This window comes from Notolepis coatsorum, assembly GCF_963971535.1.
Source record: "Notolepis coatsorum genome assembly, chromosome: 16".
NCBI classification, from domain to species: Eukaryota; Metazoa; Chordata; class Actinopteri; order Aulopiformes; family Paralepididae; genus Notolepis; species Notolepis coatsorum.
Genome location: NC_140180.1, coordinates 81,157,777 through 81,179,570, shown reverse-complemented (window position 1 = coordinate 81,179,570; position 21,794 = coordinate 81,157,777). Strand labels below are relative to the sequence as shown.

General features: G+C 41.3%; 1 protein-coding gene across 1 annotated transcript in view; it reads right to left on the bottom strand.

Annotated features, from left to right (window-relative positions):
* Positions 1 to 21,794, bottom strand: part of faf2 (Fas associated factor family member 2) — a 59,133-nt gene that overhangs the window by 15,334 nt on the left and 22,005 nt on the right. The window contains exons 3-7 of the mRNA XM_084332381.1: positions 14,425 to 14,559; positions 13,428 to 13,504; positions 11,856 to 11,994; positions 4,085 to 4,170; positions 874 to 965 (exon numbers count right to left, since the gene is read on the bottom strand). Coding sequence (XP_084188507.1) covers positions 874 to 965; positions 4,085 to 4,170; positions 11,856 to 11,994; positions 13,428 to 13,504; positions 14,425 to 14,559 — 529 coding nt within the window. The remainder of the gene's footprint in view (positions 1 to 873; positions 966 to 4,084; positions 4,171 to 11,855; positions 11,995 to 13,427; positions 13,505 to 14,424; positions 14,560 to 21,794) is intronic.

Below are 21,794 nucleotides of genomic sequence, written 5' to 3'. Positions count from 1 at the left end.
TTAGTAGTCTCTCAACACAATACAAATCCATCTACCAGCCATCTGCACAACACAGGCTACACACAGAGATCATCCATGATGTAACACTGGTCCTCATCACAACAATGCTCACTAGTACATAATTTGAATTAACTCCAAAAATACAGCATGCCTGCATGACAACTGTAATTTACTCGCCATTAGTAGCAACACTTGTGAAACTTCATAAGAACAACGTTGCACTATTCCTCTCAACTGCTCTCTCGGTGTGTGAGGTTGGTGCAAGCAGAGACATTTATTACCAGAGTTTGGCCTGGTTGGAAAGCCTCTGAAACTCTAGAACGTTTTGACTTGCTGTCCCAACTCTGGTAATACATTTGAGATTAGAGTATCCATTGCACAAGTACAGAGTACAATGAAATTAAGTTGGAATCGATGCAGAGTGCCAGGGGGGCAATAGTAGTGCATTGCAGTATAACATGTGAATATGTGGAGTATATATGAGAAAGCTACAGAGTAAATAAGCTAAGCTAATGTATGTACAGTATTATTATATACGGTGGTATAAGTATGAATACACTATGGCAATAAACCAGTCTAGCCAGTGTTTTACATATTATGAGCAGGTATAGCTTTATATATAGTGTGTACAGTGTTATTATACAGTGTTATATGAATAAACTATAGGTAGTATAATGAAGGTAGGTATGAGTACAGTGTAAGACAGATGTAGGCAGTAGATACGTGGGGAATTGAGACTTTCATTAGTTGATCTCTCACTCTCTCTCTTAGCGTTCAGCCACATATACTTCGAGAAGAGTTGTGTAAATACAATCCATTTATAAATCATAAACAGCATATGTTCCAGTAGTGTTGTATAGCAGTGAGAACTACCTCTGTAGCCCTCCGGCCTGCTGGTGGAGCACGCCCAGAAAAGCATTCTTGTGTTGAGGAAGTTTATGACCTCTTCTGTACATAACGTGGAACTAGACAAAGAAAGAGAACTTTTAACAACAGAGTACCACGTTTTCATTTATGCATGCAATCATTTTCCACTGTAATAGCGCATTTTAACTATGCATGTCTCACACACACGTGGACCAGAGACCACTCGGAGACCCATTTAAGTAATAAAAACTCTAATCAGGCCAATGTGGAAGACTGACAGACATATTGGAGATGTCCAGCTGGCTCAATCAGGTAGCTATAAAATATTACACAGCCTTAAAATGGAAATACACTTATTTGCCAGCTAGGCTGCTCCCCACTACCTCCAGTAAGTTAAACCACCTTCATTTCACTATATGTCTTGTGATGAATAAACCTCTTGAATCTTAAATTTAAGACCTTTATTGTCACAGATGTATTACATTTAACGCCAATTCTTCTCTTCCGAGTAAATATGTATGTTGTCCGTTCAAAATGATCAAGAAGGCATAATTACAGCAACTGGTTGATTTAAATAACATTCGTCTAAATATGTTTATTAACCTCTTGAGCCCTAGCCCTATTTTAAAAAAATCCGCCAAAAAATACATACCTAAGTAAATGGAAGATTGCTCCACTTCTACAAGGTCCATTTGCATGTTCTTGGTTCTAGGGACATCTATGGACCTCAGGGAAAGTATTCCCAGTGTCAGAAATATTGTGTCTATTACTAGGCTTGCTTAAATTGTGATGAAACAAAGGAGAATATGAATTATGATTTGACTTTGACAGTGAATAACACCATGCTAAAAATGACCAGACATAAAAAAGCTTGTTCAGTACCTTCTTGAGATCACGTGTACAACAAATCGAAGGAAATGAATAAAGGGAAGATGATTAAACAGAAGGTTTTGTAGATACAGTACTGAATTCTGCCATCCGGATTCATGCAATTTGAAATATTATTATAGAATAGCAGGCCTATAAATGACCTTATTATAGCGATGTTGCGACGTTTTTGGATCGTTTGATCTTTTTACTTTGATCCCTGCTCTACAGACTTGCTGGGAGCGATCTGCATCATTTTGGCACATCCCCACACACTAGAACTGCAATGCTGATCGACTATCACCAGGTGGCAGTATCGTCCGTGTCTGAACTGCAATGGCTTGGGGTTGATACACTTTAATTTCTCCTTGGTTAGTGGCCCTCCTCCTGCTGGAACAGAAATTCACATTGCTTGCCTCGAAATTCCGTTGCCCAAGCGTATTTGACCATATACACTGGTAATCGCGATGGCGATGCGATCACTTGGAATTATTCTTCTTGGAATACCTTCTGGCTAAGGTAAGGTACATTCTATGTCTATTTTACCGAATCTGAAAAGTTTTCTAACGATCACAGTTCTGCGTTTCACCGGACGAAAAACATGGTCGGCAAACACGACAGAGTTTTGAGTTAAAACTTGATGATTTTGTGAAGGTACATACATGTCATATACCTTTGATTTGGGAGTATTTGGGGTTTTGGAGAGTATAACACGTTTATCTCACAATCTATGAAAAAAGACTGGATTATCTTGGAAATGCGATGTTTAGTATGTAATAAACTACAAACTACAGCGTGTGGAAACAAACTTATTCCCATCTTGCACTACAAGTAATGTTTGTCAAAATGAGCCACACCACCACACAGCTATAATACAGAACACACACAGCTTCGCAAACATAGTGAAACGACAGCGGAAAAACTACTATAAAGCTGGCATTCTAGGGGTAAAGATAAGCAATACACGTGGCACTAAAAGTGTTAATAACACTTTAACCTATTGGTAAACAAACATATTGCTGAAAATTAGGGATGCACCGAATATTCGGCCACCGAAACATATCGGCCGAAAATGGTTAAAAAAGGCCCTTTCGGCTTTCGGCTTAGGACCGAAAAATATCACAGAATGTCAAAGTACAGGGTTACGTTCGTAACCTAACGTGTTGTTGTGATGACGTAATCAAAACGCTTTTCATTAGACACAGACCAGCTCGGACCTTCAATTTAATTGAATTGACACAAGCCGCTAAGCTAACTAAGTTAGCCGCCTAGCTCAAAACTCAAACCTAATTTTGTCCGGTAAGAAAAGAGATATTATTATCTACTGGCCTAGATCTTTATGCAGTTTTAAAGCACCTTGGCTTTGTTCTGAATGCACTTTGTTGTAGTTATCCTACAGAGAAAAGAAAATGCACTCGACTTTAATGCACATTTTGTTGTATGCAAAGAGACATTTTTTTAATTGTACAATCATTCAGCAGTCAGTCTGGAATTAATGTATGCATTCAAAAGTGCTGAATAAACATTTTATGGACCCATAGTGATTATTAATATTATTTAAGTTACGTTTTGCATAATCATGTCTTTTGCCATAATCAGGTAGCTGAACAACATTGGTAAAAAAGAAATACATTATATATATTTATATTAATCATATTCGGCATTCTGCCAACTTTTTCCTATTTTCGGTATTCGGTTTCAGCCAAGAATTTCCCATTTGGTGCATCCCTATGAAAATATACACTATGACTGCTGTTGTGACATGGTTAGGATGTTTACTCTTGGATACATTTGGGGGGGAAAAACACAACATTATGTCATACAGTCTAGACAGATTGATTTATGACGTGATGTTATCTGCGGACCGCACGGGTGGAAGAAGTTAAGACTATGTAATGTTTTTTGTCAATTTAAGACATTAAAAAAAAATTAGACCCATGGCCTCCCTGCAGTCATTAAGCTACGCTAGCATGTACTTCTCTCTGGGGCTACTGGGCACACTCAGATCAAACTGATGATCTTCTTGTCCTTCTCTGGGGAAGATGGCAAATAAGTGTATTTTCCGAAATGTTGGGAGTGTTCCTTATTGTGATATTTCAGACATGCAATGACTCACAAATATTTTTAACAAAGGGTAATAACTAATAATGCATACTTCCAATATATCTCATTAACCAAAACAAAGATATTTTTAAATAATGTATCCATGTATTTTTTTATGGATTGAAGAAACTACCAGTTTGTAACAAATCACATATACTTAGAAAATGGGTGGTGTATCCCTCAAGCGTCACTTAACAAATGCACAGTAGTTGTTAGGACGGGACATTCAGATATTCAAACTACATACCGGCAGAACACGTCTGTGTCTTGGTGGTCCTCTCCGTGAAGGTACACTAATAAGTACCGGAGCTCGCGCTTGGCATCATTCAGTGCCTACATGTTGCAGGGCAAACAAAATCAACATCAAGCAACAGATGACGACATGATTTACACTCATCCACCGGCTGAATTAATCTCAAACATGAAAACAATTCTATTCGCAGGGATGCCACTGCGCTCAGACCTGCCAGTGCATTACTCGGATACTACAGATACATGCATCCATCTTCTGGAACTGGTCGCACTCAAGTCATATAAGTTCGAACACATTAGACATTACAGTCCATGAACAGAATAGTGACCAATTTACTTTCAGAATGCAAGCGACAGGTGTTTTATGCAAGATTTAAGAGGCTAACTACTAGGTATATTCGAAAGATACATATTGGTTTAATTTGTATTCTATTATCCTATCGTGCTAGCCGATAAAGGAGCCCATATTTTCAGCATAGTCAAGTCAAGTCAAGTCAAGTCAAGAGTTTTAATTGTCACGGCATACAAGTATACAATGAAATGCGGGTGGTCTTGCCCGCAACGATGTGCAATACAGTGGTACAACATATAATAGAATCCAATAAAAAAACAACATTGTGCAATAAACAGGTAACAGGTAACATGGTGTGACATCTCGGTATCTGTACATAGTTATTTACAGAGCATATAGGACATGTCATAGTCACACCTTGTCCGCTTCATTCTTTCATATCTCCCCTTTACAGGAACGTAACACACAAGAATGGCTGGGAAGAAATATGCAGTGAAACGAAAATATGAAGACGAACACCAGACATCTTTTCCTGAGTGAGAGAGCCCATTTCTTTGTCGACCGTAATGGTGAGGCATTCTGTCTGATATGCCAGACGACATCGGGACATTTCAAAGCTTCAAATCTCTAGTGCCACTTCACCACAACACATGCCAACATTGACAAGGACCAAAAGATAATGACCTTCAACCAGCACAAGTTAAATAACTTGACGATTCAGACACAGAAACAGACCAAGCAGGCAGAGACGGCGACACTTGCCTCTTATCAAGTGGCATGGAACATTGCTTGTGCTAAAAAGCCATACAACGAAGGAGAGTTTGTGAAGAAATGCATCACTGAGGTTAAGGGTGGACGGTATAAACGGTATACGGTATAAACGGTATGAATTGGCTCTACGGTATGGATTTTGACTATACCGTGTAACCGGTAGGGCAGCTCTAAAATAGCAATGACGTCATGTAACCACAGCGCGACTATTTCACTCACATTTGCCCCTAAAAATAGATAGAATTAGTCATAGATAATAGATATGTGCGAACTGGAAAAAGTTATTTAGGAGGCTTCACGCAGTGGGCGTGCCAGCCCCTACCGCACGCATGTAAACACGGGTCTAGTAGTCTAGTGGGAGGACGGCGGCGTCTCCCTGAGCTAACGTTAGCTTAGCTACCGTTACAAAATGACCCAGTCAACTATTCACTTTTAGTTTAATACATTATGAGGCATTGTCTAACCGAACGGTATCTAGTCGGCCAGCTACCGATAGCTCCCGACATCAACAAACGCTCCACAAAGTCTAGTAGAGAGTAGACGTGTATGCTACCTGTTAGCAGAAAATAAGCACTCGTTCACTCAGTGGAAATTTCTAGCTCAATGCGAGGTCTGCTGCTGCTGGCTAATAATACGGTCAATATACATGGGGAGATCTTTGACAAGGCAACACACATGTCATCCTCAAGGCTCAACTTGGCCCTATATTTTGTTTTCAGAGCCGTCATGGATGAAAAGCCAGCTTCACACAGATATGTGGTGCTGAATGGTATCAACACCTTAACTGCTGCATCATGAGATACTTGGTACTCGGCACCACACTCTGACACTAGCTCTCCAGGTGGTATCAGATGAGATTTCAATTAGTTCTTCCAAGAGTTTGGATGGAGATGTGTCAGGAAGCTTTGTCTCAATGTTGTCTGTAAAGTATTTTTTTTTTATCCAGAGTAACTTGGTGATCCTTTTCTGTGTTTTATTAACACCAAGTTTCATAATGATTTTCAGATTTTGAGAAATGGTCAAACTTATCCAAATATGGTATTTTCATGGAAAACAGTGCAGCTGCAACAGATTGCACTTTAGTGATAATTTTCTGTAATCCAAAAAGAATTATAAAAAAAATGATCTCAAGGCACCCCTGTTGAGAACCGCTGATCTGGACAGACTCAACCTGGGCCTGCAGGGGAAGTTAAAGATGCTGCCTGACCTGGTGCAAAGTGTGTTTGCGTTTGTCAGCAAACTCAAGCCGTTTAAGGTGCAACTTTAAGAGGTGCAAGTGTAAGCCCAAGACAAATTTCCCAGCTGATGGGACAATAAAGTGACTCTTGAACGCACTTCTCCTCTCTGTAAAAAGCATGTGAACATGCTGCATCAGCCTCGCTGAGACAGCAGACAGCCCAATATGCAACACAGATGGAAAAACTCCAGGGAGAGTTGTGACCAGATTCCAGGACCTACAGCTGAAAAGGCCACAGATTTACGCTCCTCGTCGATCCTTTCGGTGCGGAGACAGACTGTTTAAAAGCCCCGCTTGTCACAGATGAAGCAGCGTCGGAGATGGAGATGATCGAACCGTCGAAGGATGACAGACTGAAGTGCGTTCTGAAGGATGGAACTATTGAGTTTTGGAAAGCAGTGCCAATGGAAAAACATCCCCAAACAGACTGCACTCAAGCTACTCTCAATGTTCACATATGTTTGAGCCTGTGTTTTCTACCCTGAAACTCATGAAATCCAAGCACAGATCTCTTTTGACTGACACGCATGTGAAGGAACTGCATCGAGTGGCCACAACGGAATACAAGCCAAATCTGAAGAGGATTGTGGCAAGCAAGGAGTACCAGAAGTCCCACTGAGGAGAAAAGCACTTGTCACATACGGTTACTGTGCTGTAGGCTATTGTAAATTGTAATATTTTCATGTGTGTGAGAGTGAGAGACAGACAGACGTGGGTAGAGTGAGTGAGTGAATGAATGAGTGCTAGCCTTGACAAGAAATAACAAACTGCCCCGTCTCCCATCTGCTCTCCGCTCAGTCCAGCCAAGCCTATTTTTTTTTTAAGTTTGCATTTTTGTACCACATTGTCTGCATTTTTACTTCGTTGTACTTTAGTTTGTATATTATTGTATATTTGTATAGTGTTGGGACTTTATTCCTCTTTTACTTACTTTATTTTTTACTGTATGAAGCACATTCTCAGAGGCTCATACAGAACCAAGCATTTCACTGTAATGTACATGTACTTTTATACGTGACAAATAAAAGCAAACTTGAAACTTCTTATTTTAGACGGAGTGCCTTGGGATTTTAACCCTGTGAGTCCCAAATAAAAAAGCAACTTCAGAGGCCAGGATCTATAAACACATGTACTATCAAATAGCATTGTGAGGCTGAACAACAGGACCCATTGACTATGTAAATGTGCTGAAGAAATCTAATAAACATTTACAGACTTTTGGTCTCACAGGGTACTTATGAAGGGTGCCGTGACTGAAAAAAAGGTTGAGAAACGCTGGTATATATGGTGTGGCTCTTTGTGGTACCACAGTAATTTTTGTGGCTCTTAGTCTGACTGGTTGGCCACCCCTGCTCTAGAACCTTCTCTCTCCTTCACGTTAAGTTCAAACTAAGTGAAACCTAAGAATAGCTGCTGTCCGCAATGTTGTCTGATTTACACACTTGATAACACGTTTAGCACCCTTTGTTACGCTAAAACAGTAAAGGAAATAGGGAAAAAAGCAAGGCTCATGACGTATTTAGAAAGAACAGAAGGGAGCGGAGAATGTGTGGCATGTGTGCATGTTTGTATGTGCGCTGCCCGCACTCCGTGTCGGAGCCACTCCGAAGAATATGTGGTGTGTGCAAATGTGTTCAGTACTGCATAGCCAGGGGTGATTATAAACTTACTTCCAAGATATTATAATGTGATTTAGTACTACATATTGTACGACAGCATGGCAGAGACAAGAGATAGGCATTATGTCAGGGTGTACCATTTCCCCACTAGCATTCACAATGGAAGTAATTATTAGAGCCTCAGAATGGGTGGTAAGTGGGGAGACAGCAGGGCGGGCTGCACCTCCCACCAGGGCTCCAGACTAACTTTTTTCACCACCGTCCCAGAACCGTCCCGAAATACAATTTGAACCGTCCCAAAGTGAATGTAACCGTCCCAAAAATCAAATGTCGTTTCTTTACTTTGGTTTTGTCGTCTATAGTTGTTATTGCCATAAGAAACACCATTCAGAGAAGGGGAGAATAAATTGATTTAGTCAAAAGGCTCCCAGGTGGAAAGATTTCACAAGAATAATTATGATTAAAAATAAATAAATATATATATAAAAAAAAGTGTTTAACAAGGTGCTAGTATAGGGATATTTGGTCACGGTGCTGTTATAGTCAACCAATTGGAGCCATGTTGATTATTCCTTCCATAGGAATATATATTTAAATGTAATTTATTTCGTTTTAGTTTTTTTTGTTATTACAAATGTGTGCGTTTATGGTTGAAAATGTTAGAGATAAATAAAGATCAAATCAAATCTAACTGAATAAGTTATCGCTCTTCTAACAAGAAAGAAAAACGTAGTTTAGCTTTAAACTATATAATGTCATTGCGTCCAGAGATTCCACCTTTGATAACTAAAGTAATGACACTTGACTAGTAATGAAACATGTCCCTTAGATCGCGCTGTCCTCCTGGTCGATATTGATAACTGCTGCTAAAATAAAATAAAATAAGTCCTGAGTCGAGACTCTGTGCTGCTTCCAACGAATCCCAATAGTATGCAACTGCAGAGCCGCAGAGCCAGGGGCGCTTTCAGGTCCGGTCACAGGCCCGCTCAACAGCGCCCCCCACCCAACGGGTGAATTGCCAATGGCTGAATTGGAGTATTGCCCGCTGCAGCCGTCGTTATCAGAACGCTACACACATAATGTTTACAGCAAACTGTAGTTGATCACCAGGTATGTTTTATTAACGTAGAATAATTCATTCATATATATATGCGCGCACTGACAGTCGGCTAATTGACATTTCATGTGAAAAAAATTAAATCCTCTCGTCCCGTTTGCGTCCCAAAAAAGATTTCTGTTCGTCCCAAATCAATATTTGATCGTCCCCGGGACGACGGGACATCGTTAGTCTCGAGCCCTGCCTCCCACAATTAGGGCTTACATGAATGACATGCCATTAGTGACGGTGCCTTGTGCAAAAAAAGTTACTCAAGTGAAATGATAATCTCAAGTGGGCTAGGATGAATCAATGTTTTATTTTTAATTTTTTTTAAGTAACATTGTATGTTACTATTGCACTTTACTGTTACATTTGTACTCTGGGCACTCATTTATCAACAATGCTTAGAAAGTGTTCTATTTTCGTTCCTACGCACAGAATTTAGAATGTCTCTACGCACAGAAAAATCGCGATGTATCAAACGTGCGTGCACAGGTCCTACACACACTCCGTGTTGATAAATACCATTTGTTCTTAACGGCTATGCTCGTGCACGATTATCCATATATGGTCATGAAACACCCCCATGGGATGTGAAATAATGGTCTAACCCAAGCGAACTCTGAGAAACTTCACGAGCGAGATTGATCACCGAGGTCTAACCAACTAAGTCAACGTATACAGCATTTCCCGTTGTGAATAATCTTATTTGGAAACATGACACACAGAATAATAGTATTTAGCGTTTTATTTTAAACAATATTTAATCATATGATTATAGATATTTTTTGAGAATAAATAAATCCAATGAAGTTGCCAAGTTCACAGATAACTCCGCTGAGGAGGAGGGAGCGTGCAGACTATCTTCGGTGCGCCGGCCCGGGAGCCAAGGATGTTGACTGACCCAGTCCTCCAGAACCAGCACATTGACAGAAATAAATGACAAGCTGACCCGACATTAAGCACTGTAATGACTGAAATGAAATCAATTTCAGCAGGCCAACTCTGCGCTCTACAATGCATATTGTGCGCTCCGTGGTCTTGGTCCGAATTATTATGGCTTCAGTGGATAACCCTGATCTGCATTTAAGTGATGTTTTAATTATAGATACCCCAGTAATAACATTACAATTGAATTAAATACAATTAGGCCTGAATGAGACTCCGGCCACCGGCACATTATCAGCCAAAATGCGCATCGCAGATGATCTGTACATTGACCGAGTGGAATCCCGTTCACATTACTGGATTTGTTTATTGATGGAGCTTTGAAAGCTACATGGGTACAGTCTATATATTGCTCCGATGATGTTGGGTAACCTGGCGTAAAATCCTCTCTTGGCCTCCTGTTATTGATATATGGATATTGTATGTAGTTGGGGGGGTTGGGGAAATTAGACATCCAACACTGTGTTTTGCTCCAATGTGGGTCTCAAATTGCAGTACAAATCAAGGAGAATGTGTCTCGGGTAGCGAACTCTACTTAATATTATTATGTTCTCTCTCTGCAAATAGACATGCCCTATATCTCTGAAAACATCCGAGCGCACACCGCGAGAAGTATTCCTATAATAACGCTATGAACCGGGCTGAATTCATTTGGAAATACCTATTCGACATGCTATTTAGGGTTTGACAATAATTACACTAATGTCGCTATTTTAGAATGAACTATAGTGAATTACGGGTCATACAAAACACGTCATTGTTTAAACTAATGCATGAAACTAATGAAAGCATAATGCCGTCCGTCTGCAGTCTTCATATTCTACCGCTGGGCGCCAGGTACGCATGGTCAGAGCTGTGCGTATATATACGCACAAAGTCAAGCACAAGTTCAAATTGATAAATCCCACACTTTGCTTAGAAATGATCGTACGCACGGGTTACGCACATATCTGTTCGTACGCACCATTGATAAATGAGGGCCCTGGTTTTGATCAGTCGCAAATTGCTTTCGCATTACCTATTGAATATTTCCCCCCACTACCAGAAATTATGCAATCGAGATTGTGGGGAATTCACAGGGGTCAGCACCTGTGCACAACCGGAGTGCAATGCTTAGCCTCTCCCTTATAAAAGGAGCTGGCAGGGCTTTTCTGTATGCAAATTCAGGTGTATTTAAGTTTAAGAATGAGTGACGTTCTTCATTCAGGGGATCGCAGCCATTTACAAACTCCTTTTCACGTGTTCAGGTATCCAGAGATCTATCGCAAGTTTCCTCTTACAAACTTCTTACAAGGTTATTTGTGAGAATGTTGGAGAATGAGGTCCATTCCATTGTAGGTACGGCACAACAAGGCCGGGGCAGCCTAGGGCTCAGCTCAGGGAAGCCTGCATGGATGGAGTAAAGCAGGTCCCACAGAAAGGAGGAAGTTGGTAGTGGAGCAGGTACGGCGACAAGAGGAAGTAGTGAGGTGTACAAAGGCTGTGGCCCAGGATAAGCAGGGACAGAGGATGGACTGGGAGAGTGTAGAGAAGAGAAAGATTAGCTGGAAGGACCTGCGAGTATGGAGGAAAATCATATACAATTCCTAATGGGAGCTACTTATGATGTGCTGCCATCACCACAGAACCTAAAACACTGGGTACATGGGGACCTGTCATGGTCACCGTGTTCAGAGACGGCAACTTTGAGGCATATTATGTCAGGCTGCAAGACTAGTCATATGACTTGAGTGTAACCCATTTTCCAGAAAATAAACCTCAAAGCAAAATCACATTTGTGCTGTTGGCATGAAGACTAACCTGGCTATATGTTCCCTGGTAAAATACTGGGTGTGATCGACCGTACTTCTCCTCAAAGCTATGAATAAAGGACACAACGTCCCCGACGGGGTCCGTCACACGACCACGAGGATCTGGCCTGACGAACCGCAGGGCAAATCTAGGAGAAGGAAACAAGACGACTCAGTAACGCTCACCTGATCCAGAAGAACAAAACATCTCACGACAGGTTCTAAAGGTGATAGATAGGGATGCCCCGATCGATCGGCCACCGATCGTTATCGGCCGATAATCAGTATAAATATGCGATCGGTGATCGGTGATAATGCTTTATTTTCGCAGATCGTCAAAACCGATCTGTTCTGTCTCAGACACCGGGTGGTGCGGCGTCTGCTCATCCCTCCAGCCCCTCCCGCACGCATGTAAACACGGGTCTAGTGGGACGGGACACGGGAGGACGGCGTCTCCCTGAGCTAACGTTAACTTAGCTACCGTTACAAAATGACCCAGTCAACTATTAACTTTTAGTTTAATACATGATGAGGCATTGTCTAACCAAACGGTATCTAGCCGGCCAGCTACCGATAGGGATGGGTACCGAATTCGGTACTTTTGAGGTACCGAACCGAAACACGTCGGTACTACCGAGTATCGAATTAAGTGAAAAACTGGGGAATTTTTTTTTTTTTTTTTTTAACTTTTTTTTCATGTCAACGTTCACACGCACAATATATGCTTACCTAGGATTTGACTTGATTCAACAACAAAGCAGTCGGAGCAATGACAAGCCGAAAACTGTCGAAATTGTAGTTATTTGAAGTTTGGATTTTTTTTTTGACTGAGGTAGGTAAATTAAATTTCTTGAGACTAAAGTACCGAAAAAAGGTACCGTTGGGTACCGGTATCGATTCACAGGTACCGGTACCGGTATCGGTTCAAATGTGAAAGGTACCCATCCCTAGCTACCGATAGCTCCTGACATCAACAAACGGTCCATCAAGTCTAGTAGAGACGTGTATGATACCTGTTAGCTGTTAGCTCACGTTAGCGCAAGTTAGTTCACTGTTCAAAACTAAATGTCCCATTGAACTAAATAATTCACTGAGGCGTTGTATTAACATTATATATCCGGCTAGCAGTAGCTACAGATAGCTCCTGATATCAATGTCTTATAACACTGATTCGATGCGTATTCGAGCTGAGGGCATGTTGAATGTGATATGACCACAGTAACGTTATACCAATAGGGTCCATCTGCAGCGCAGGAGAATCCTTGCCGTAGCTCGAGGCTACTCGAGTATAGGGTCCAGGTGCAGCTCCGGAGAATCCTGGCCGTAGCTGGAGGCTACTAGAGTACACACAGACAGTGGAGCTTGTTGCGTGGTGGCGATGTCTCGCAGATAATACAAGTACAAGTCTAATTATATAATATATATATTTTATAAAAAGAAAAAAAAGATATAAAATTTAATTAAATTTTTTTTAATCAAAAACGATCGGTATCGGATGGGTATCGGCCGATATGGCTCACGACGATCGGTGGCAAAAAACGTGATCGGGGCATCCCTAGTGATCGATTCCCGTTCATCTTACCTGAATATGTCCAGAAGTGTGTAATATGTAAACCTGAAGGGTAGCATTATCAAGTAGTAACTCCATCCCATTAATCCCTGCAAAAAAATAAAATAGCAACATGGTCAACGAAAACACTTGGTAGAGTTTAGGATGAACATTTCCATTCATTTTGTTGGGTGAGACTGTATCACTATTGCCCAATTCCCATATATAAAAAAATTGTAAAATTAACCTCTATAATACTACAGTTGATTTGTAACTAGATTTTGTCTTAGCTACCGTTTATTTTAATTTGTTGTTTTTGCAAAGTCATGTGGTCACAGAGTATCATATATTTTTTATATAATACATCCTCAGAGCTTTTAGAAAAGGTGTGGAATTTAAGTATTGCTTTTCCCACAAAAAACATATTGATTAATGAATTTATCATTAAATAAATGTTTGCAGATCCAAAATGAATGCTGTTTACATGTTGCATGCATGTATCCCCTCGCGACTTCCCATTTCCCCACATGGAATGCACCCGATTGGATAAATGACATGCTGGTGCGACATGTAGTGGCTGAATGTTATCTATAGCACCTTTAATGTTCATGGACAGAGGGGGAAGTTGTGATTTAAGGGGGAAACCTAACTCAAAATAGCCCTACTGTTGTGCATTTCAGTTTGTGGGGTAGCTTTATGGAATGTACAAGTGGAAATGAAACGGTTCCAAAATAGATGCAAAAAGCACCGATAAGACAAATACAGAAGTGAGGAACTATAGATAGTTGCTCTCTGGGAATGTTTTGATTTCCTCAAAACAAAATGTTATGATATTGTAAGAAAGGGGCAGGACTAGATAAGCTGCGTTTCCTTCTGCCCCTTCTACAACTCATCTTTGTTTGTTTTACTATGGATGAAGACAGATAATTTGTTTATGTTTACATTTTGTCCTTACTGTGCTTTGTATGTTTGTTGTGTTTGAGATAAATAAAGATCAATCAATGAAATGAAGACAGACATAGAAACCTACCCTGGGCTGTGGCCTTGAGACAATGTAACTATACACTCTGTGATCTGCTGTGTTGACCTGTAAGGGTCTGGAGGGAGGCGGGTTGAACACACTGGGAACTCCTTCCTGTTCGTTGAGTCTGTCCTGTACTGCTGCCTGAAACACAACAGCATAGGGCATGTTATATGATTAATCCAATTTCAATACGATTTTGGCTTTCCATCATCACGAAAACAAGATAAGAGACAAAAACAATTATTGTGCTGCATGCAGTGTTGTTATGATTGTGTAATGCATCGCACCCTTCCTTCACAGCAGTGTGCTCCACCCCCTCCCCCAAGCACGAACAGTAGTTTCAGCTCATGTTGAGGGAGGAGGGAGCCACAGAGCATTTCTCCAGTTATTTTGAAACGTCTTTGGTAACTTGTAGAAGATGACAGAAAAGCAGCCTTTTGTCGAGAAGAGAGGTAAAACAAGTCATTGTCATATGATGTTCTCAAATCAATTAGTAATTGTGATTTCAATATCAACCATTGCCCTAATGGAGCAGCCCTACAACAGCATGATGGTGGGCTATTAAACGGCACAAGCGGTAAATCAAACAAATCAATGGAGTTTCTTGTACCCTGGTTTAAGACGAACCAACACAAGAAGCTTCGCCATCCATTATTGCCACAGAGATATTAACCCCAGATCTAAACACAGATACGTGACTCCGGAGGAAGTATCATGGTTTCTAGGGATGGGAATCGAAACGGGTTCCCGTTGGGAGCCGGCTCCTAATTGTCCGATTCCTGGAATCGCATGCCTCCGTGACTATCGATTCCTCTTATCGCTGCCAGGTTTTTCCAACAGTTGCGCATTTTAAAACAATAACGTTAGCGCCAGCATGCAGCCATAGAGCAGACTATTTGATTCCTTAACCCTTTAATCGCCAAGGACGACTTTAGACGTCATTGCTCGCCATGATTAATGTGCCAATGACGTCGTACAGCGTCTTTGAGATCAATATTTCAAAAATCTGTCATGGCAATTAGGCTTGGGCGGTATCCTTATTTTCAAACCGGCAAACCTTTATGTTATAATACCCCGGTGCACGGTATTTGACGGTATGACTTTCATTTTCATCAGCGGGGGGGGTTTACGTGTTACCAAGTAAACAAATCATCGTCAGCTCTCAGAATGGTAGTCCCGTCCCGCACCGGTAGAAGCCTGCACCGTTTTAGCGTTAGCATCTAGCCTATAGCCATGGCAGACTATTTGATTCCTTAAGGGCTAGAAATTGCCTGGGTTTTGGTGATATGCTCCCGAAATGCTCCCGTTGTTTGGCTACTTCTATGTGCAGTGAAAACTACTCGAATGCTTTATAACCTAGTCATTGATTGAGTTCAGGGTAATCTAAGATTAGCCGCAGAGCTAACGCTACTTAAACGTGAGCTAACGCTAGTTATTCAAGCTCAGTAGCTCACAGAGAGAGATAAACAGCTGACAGCGGATAGTACAGGACGGTACAAATACAATAAAAAGGCGGGTGGGGGCTGTTGTGTAAACCTTGTACTCTTTAGTTCACATAATTATAATAAGAGACGGATTGCCCCACAACAACACTGCTCTCGTCACAACGCTTTACGGTATTTTCACAGCACTGTCGTAACATTACCGTAAAACGTGAACACCGCTGTGACCCACTCGCTCCACTAGAGCGGTCTCGCCCTCTGCTGGCGCGTGTGTGCACTACACTCAGTGTGTGCACTACACTCAAAACTCCGTTTCACTGTTATAGAAACTGAAGCGCATCTGTGATTTTGACGGTGACGGACGGTATTGAAAATCAATACCGTAGGTATTTCTAAATACCCTGGTATACCTTAATACCGTCATACCGCCCAAGCCTAATGGCAATCATATTTCACCCACGGAGACTTGAGACTTGCTGTTGGATCTCCTCTCAACTCTCCAACGGTTCAAGACCGCCATCTGGCAGAAGTCAGAGGAATAACGACCTGTTGAATGCAACTACGGTTCAATAGATTGAACTGTAGTTGCATTCAACAGCTCGTTATTCAATAGATTACATTTGTTTAAGAATAAAAAATAAATTAATTCGTTTAAGAGAATCTCAAATACATAATTTTATTTAAGTGTATAGTTAATTGATTTTTTTTTACAGTTTTTGTATTTTTCTGACATGGGGGCTCGACAATAAATGACAATCAGAAATGTCAAGTTGCATGTTGTTATTCTAACCAGCTTAGTTCTGTTGCATTTCCAATTTATTTATTAAAATTATAAATTTATCAGGGATCGATAAGGGAATCTATAAAGAAACGTATCGATAAGCAGAATCGATAATGGAATCGTATCGATAAAATCTTAATTCCCATTCCTAATGGTTTCACAAGTATTATACATTTTTTAAGATTATAAAAAAGTATATAAGTATGGGGTTAGTTTAACTGTTTAAACTGGTCCAGAGGACTGCTCCGATATGAGCTGCTCCAGGGTTGGTTTAACTGTTTAAACTGGTCCAGAGGACTGCTCCGATATGAGCTGCTCCAGGGTTAGTTTAACTGTTTAAACTGGTCCAGAGGACTGCTCCGATATGAGCTGCTCCAGGGTTAGTTTAACTGTTTAAACTGGTCCAGAGGACTGCTCCGATATGAGCTGCTCCAGGGTTGGTTTAACTGTTTAAACTGGTCCAGAGGACTGCTCCGATATGAGCTGCTCCAGGGTTGGTTTAACTGTTTTGGGGCCAACTTAACTTAGGCCATGGTTAGACTAGTGTATTCCTGGCGTTTTTTTATACGTTTTTGAATACGTTTCATGTCCCTATTACACAGAAATGCGTTTTTTGGCGTTTTTTTGTGGATACGGCTGAAACGCTAAATTGTGTTTGCGTTTTGGAGATACGCTAAAAAACGCGCCGACAACAGCGTGTAGTCTGCACGGAGCCGTTGTTGCGAAAACGCCCATGCGCAGTAGATACCATCTGCGTGCCCTTCCGGTGACAACAGTGTGTGTGTGTGTGTTTGTGTTTGGGACATAGCTCCGTGTCCCAAATAGCTTCAGCTACCATGTGTTGTCAAGTTATTGTTATAAGGACCCCAGTCCAAGCTACAACAGTCTGCATTCCCTTAACAATTGTTTGTATTGAGCCGTATTGTACCCATATGCAATATGTTAAATAAAGTTTACATCCATTCATTCTGCTAGCATTACCGATTGCATGAGCAGCTGGCTAACGTGAGCTATCAGGATTCAGACCCGGTTAGCTCAGAGCTCCTCTTTCAACTTAACAAGCATTAAACAAAATGGCCCAGTCATCTATTCACCTTTGTTTAATACACACAGCGTTGTCTCTAATGTTATCTAACTACTGATAGCTCACGATATCATCAGTTTGGTGCTGGCTAAGTAGCGTGAGCTAACGTTAGCTTCTAGCCACAATGCTATATTGTTATAATGGCATACTCCATTGACGTTAGCATGCAGCTAACAATGCTACCGATCTTTTTTTAGACTAAACTATCCGCTCTTGGTGGTCACTTGTGTTGATGTTAGTTTTGTTTCATCAACAAATGACAGGCAGAACACACAGTGAATGTATCCGTTTTGTTTATTGCACTTTTATTAGGCTTTGCTGAAAAAGAATTGCTGCATTGGGTAACTAGGAAAAAGATGGTGGCCGCCTTGTTGACATTTGCTTTGCAGGCACATTCAAGTTCTGATTGGTTGAAATTGCCTTCATGTTTGCCACCTACTGCCACCTACTGCTTTGGCAGTGTACTACATCAGTGTGCTCGGGTGACAAAAACGGAAAAAAAACGAAAGTGTGACTCGAGGCGCACGACGTCGCGGCAAAACGCATATGACAACAATACGAAGATGAAACGAAAGGTGTAACCGCACCCTTAGGCCATGGTTAAACTAGGTGTTTTTGTTTTCGTTTTGTTGCTGAATGAATACGTTTGCTGTCCCAGTTAAATAGAAATGCCGTTTAGGCAGGAAAACGCGTTGCCCTACTGACAACGCTGAAAAGGTGTTTTCGTTTTGGATACACGCCAAAACTCGTTGACAACGTGTCATGTAATCTGTGTGGAGCCGTTGTTGCTCAACGCCCATGCGCAGTAGATACCGACATCTGCATCCCCTCACCAATGTCTGGTGACGACAGAGCTGTCCCAAATAGCTGCAGCTACCATGTGTTGTCAAGTTATTGTTATAAGGACCCCAGTCCAAGCTACAACAGTCTGCATTCCCTTAACAATTGTTTGTATTGAGCCGTATTGTACCCATTCTGCAATATGTTAAATAAAGTTTACATCCATTCATTCTGCTAGCATTAACGATTGCATGAGCAGCTGGCTAACGTGAGCTAACGTTAGCTATCAGACCCTGTTAGCTCAGAGCTCCTCTTTCAATCTTAACAAGCATTAAACAAAATGGCCCAGTCATCTATTCACCTTTGTTTAATACATGAGGCGTTGTCTAATGTTATCTAGCTACTGATAGCTCCTGATATCATCAGTTTGGTGCTGGTTGGCTAACGTGAGCTAACGTTAGCTGCTAGCCACAATGCTATACTGTTGTACTGGCATATTCCATTCACGTTAGCATGTAGCTAACAACATCGGAGATCTTTTTGTGAGACTAAACTATCCGCTCTTGGTGGTCAATTGTGTTGATGTTAGTTTTGTTTCATCAACAAATGAGGCAGAACACAGTGAATGTATCCGTTTTGTTTATTGCACTTTTATTGCACTTTCTTTGCTGAAGAATAAGTGCTACATTGGCTAAATAGCTCACGGAGGCATTTAAAGATGGTGGCTTGTTGATTTTTTGCAGGAAGTGTATTGGCACATCCAAGGTAACTACCTCCCCGCACATGCTCAGTGCTGAATTCGAGACGCGATCGTTGCAGTCTGACCACGCCTCGTTCTGACAAAACGAAAGTGCTCGGATCGCAAAAACAAATGTCTAACTTGGCTGTCACTACGTTGCGCTCTGGAAAGCGAAACTCATCTTGAAAACAAAACGAAAACACACGTGTGTAACCGACGCCTTAGTTAACGTTAGCAGCTACAGTAAATGTAGGTTTCCACTGCATACAGGGATGGTGACGATGCAAAGCTCGTAAGACGCATTGAATGCATTGGACCCGTGATGAGCGTGTAATAAGCGGTGTGCACCGATATATCGGTCGGGTATCGGTATCGGCCGATAAGTGCCTGGTTGACAAGCTCAAATGTGCCGATGGCAGTAGCCGATAAATATCCATCAATTTGTGTCGCGTCAATCTGGCCCACACATTCAAACTTTGAAAAAAGTTTCAGTCAAGCAACCTGCACAACGCCGCCCCCCCACACACACGCTACTGCATCAAAGTTACTACTTATGATTATACAACGGCATGCAAATTTCTCGATTCTGATTGGCCATTTACACGTCTTTATTGGCAACAATCCACGGTCCTGGGCTCAGGACCCGCCCACAACCGAATCACATAATCACTCCGCCGGCTCACTCCGGGAGAATGTTGATAGCGCCAGAATGTTGATAGCGCCATAAGCCCATAACGACTAAATATGAAGCGATTCTGTCAAGGGGAATGTGTTAGTCCTTTAAACAATGTTGGATGATGTAATTGATGGGTCTTGAGTCAATCTAGAACAAAAGAAAAATCGCGGATTGATTGATAGATTAATTGATTGATTTAAATTTCTACTTCCTTCCCACTGACTGCAGCGTTCACTCTCACACTGTCCGACGCTGGCGTACCCACAAACACACACACACACACACACACACACACACACACTCCTGTCTGCAACAGCGGGGGAGTCAGAGAGAGAAGCAGCGCTGTTTTAAGTGAGCATGGTCTATTGAATTGATTGATTGGTTGATTGCTAATTTTATTACTGTACCCCTGGTTTCCAACTGGTTAAGTTTAGGCTAAAAGAAATAAATAAAAAAATAGGGCGAAGAAAAAGTTTTTTTTCCTATAGGGCAAAGAAAACCTTTTAATTTGTTTTACCTACTTTATATAGAAGCATCTAAGAATGAAGTTCTATGGAAAGTAGGTCTGCATTCCCTTAACAATTGTGTGTATTGAGCCGTACTGTATTGTACCCATTCTGCATCTGGTAATAAAATTTTCAATCAATCATTCCAATAATACACAGTTGGATGTGTTAGTTGGTTGGATGCACTTCAAGCTGCTTCCACACGAGGCAACTTCTCTCAATCATTCCAATAATACACAGTTGGATGTGTTAGTTTGGTTGGATGCACTTCAAGCTGCTTCCACATGGTTGTGGGAACTACTTTTTCTGGCGGATGGTTTTTTCAATAAATCTTCGATTAATGTGTGTTTATTGTATAGAAATAAGGTTGGATGAATCTGGCAGTTGTATAAAAGCTTTACACCACGTGCAGTCGTGATTTGTGACCAATAAACCATGCCTAGGGGGGTCTAACGACCCTCGGCTGCGCCTCGGGCCTAACGACCACCCCTAGGCATGGTTTATTGGTCACAAACCACTCCTGCGTGTGATGTAATGCTTAATTAACAAAGGCATTCGTTGTGTGGCATTAACGTTATATAGTTACACGTTCAATAACATCAGCGTATTTACCCAGAGAGCGCGTACTGAATTGTACCCATTCTGCAATCTGTTAATAAAGTTATCAGACAAATAGAAAAGCTTTTATTATAACATTCGTTGCAGTAAAATCATTATGCCTCGTTTAGTACTCCTGCTGAGCGCTGGTAGTCTACTCGTGGGCTGCGGGGAGCTAACTTTATTAGCTTTGTTGTTGAGCTCTCCTGAAAATCAATGACTGACTTCCCGGAAGTAAAAAACAAATAAGCGCTTGCCGATTGGTGGTAAGAACAGCAGAGGCGGGTGCAAGCGGTGTGACGTAATTAAGCATTACATCACGCGGAAGGAGTGGTTTGTGAACAATAAACCATGCCTAGGGGTGGTCGTTAGACCCCCCCTAGGCATGGTTTATTGTTCACAAATCACGACTGCAAGTGGTGTAATGCTTTTATACAACTGCCACATTCATCCAACCTTATTGCTATACAATAAACACATTAATCGAAGATTTATTGAAAAAACCATCCGCCAGAAAAAGTAGTTCCCACAACTACAAAAAAGACAAGTTGCCTCCATGTGGAAGCAGCTTGAAGTGCATTCAACCAACTAACACATCCAACTGTGTATTATTGGAATGATTGAGAGAAGTTGCCTCCATGTGGAAGCAGCTTGAAGTGCATCCAACCAACTAACACATCCAACTGTGTGTTATTGGCAAACTAACACATCCAACTGCCTTTCAACTAAGGCATCCAACCAACTAACACATCCAACTGCCTTTCAACTAAG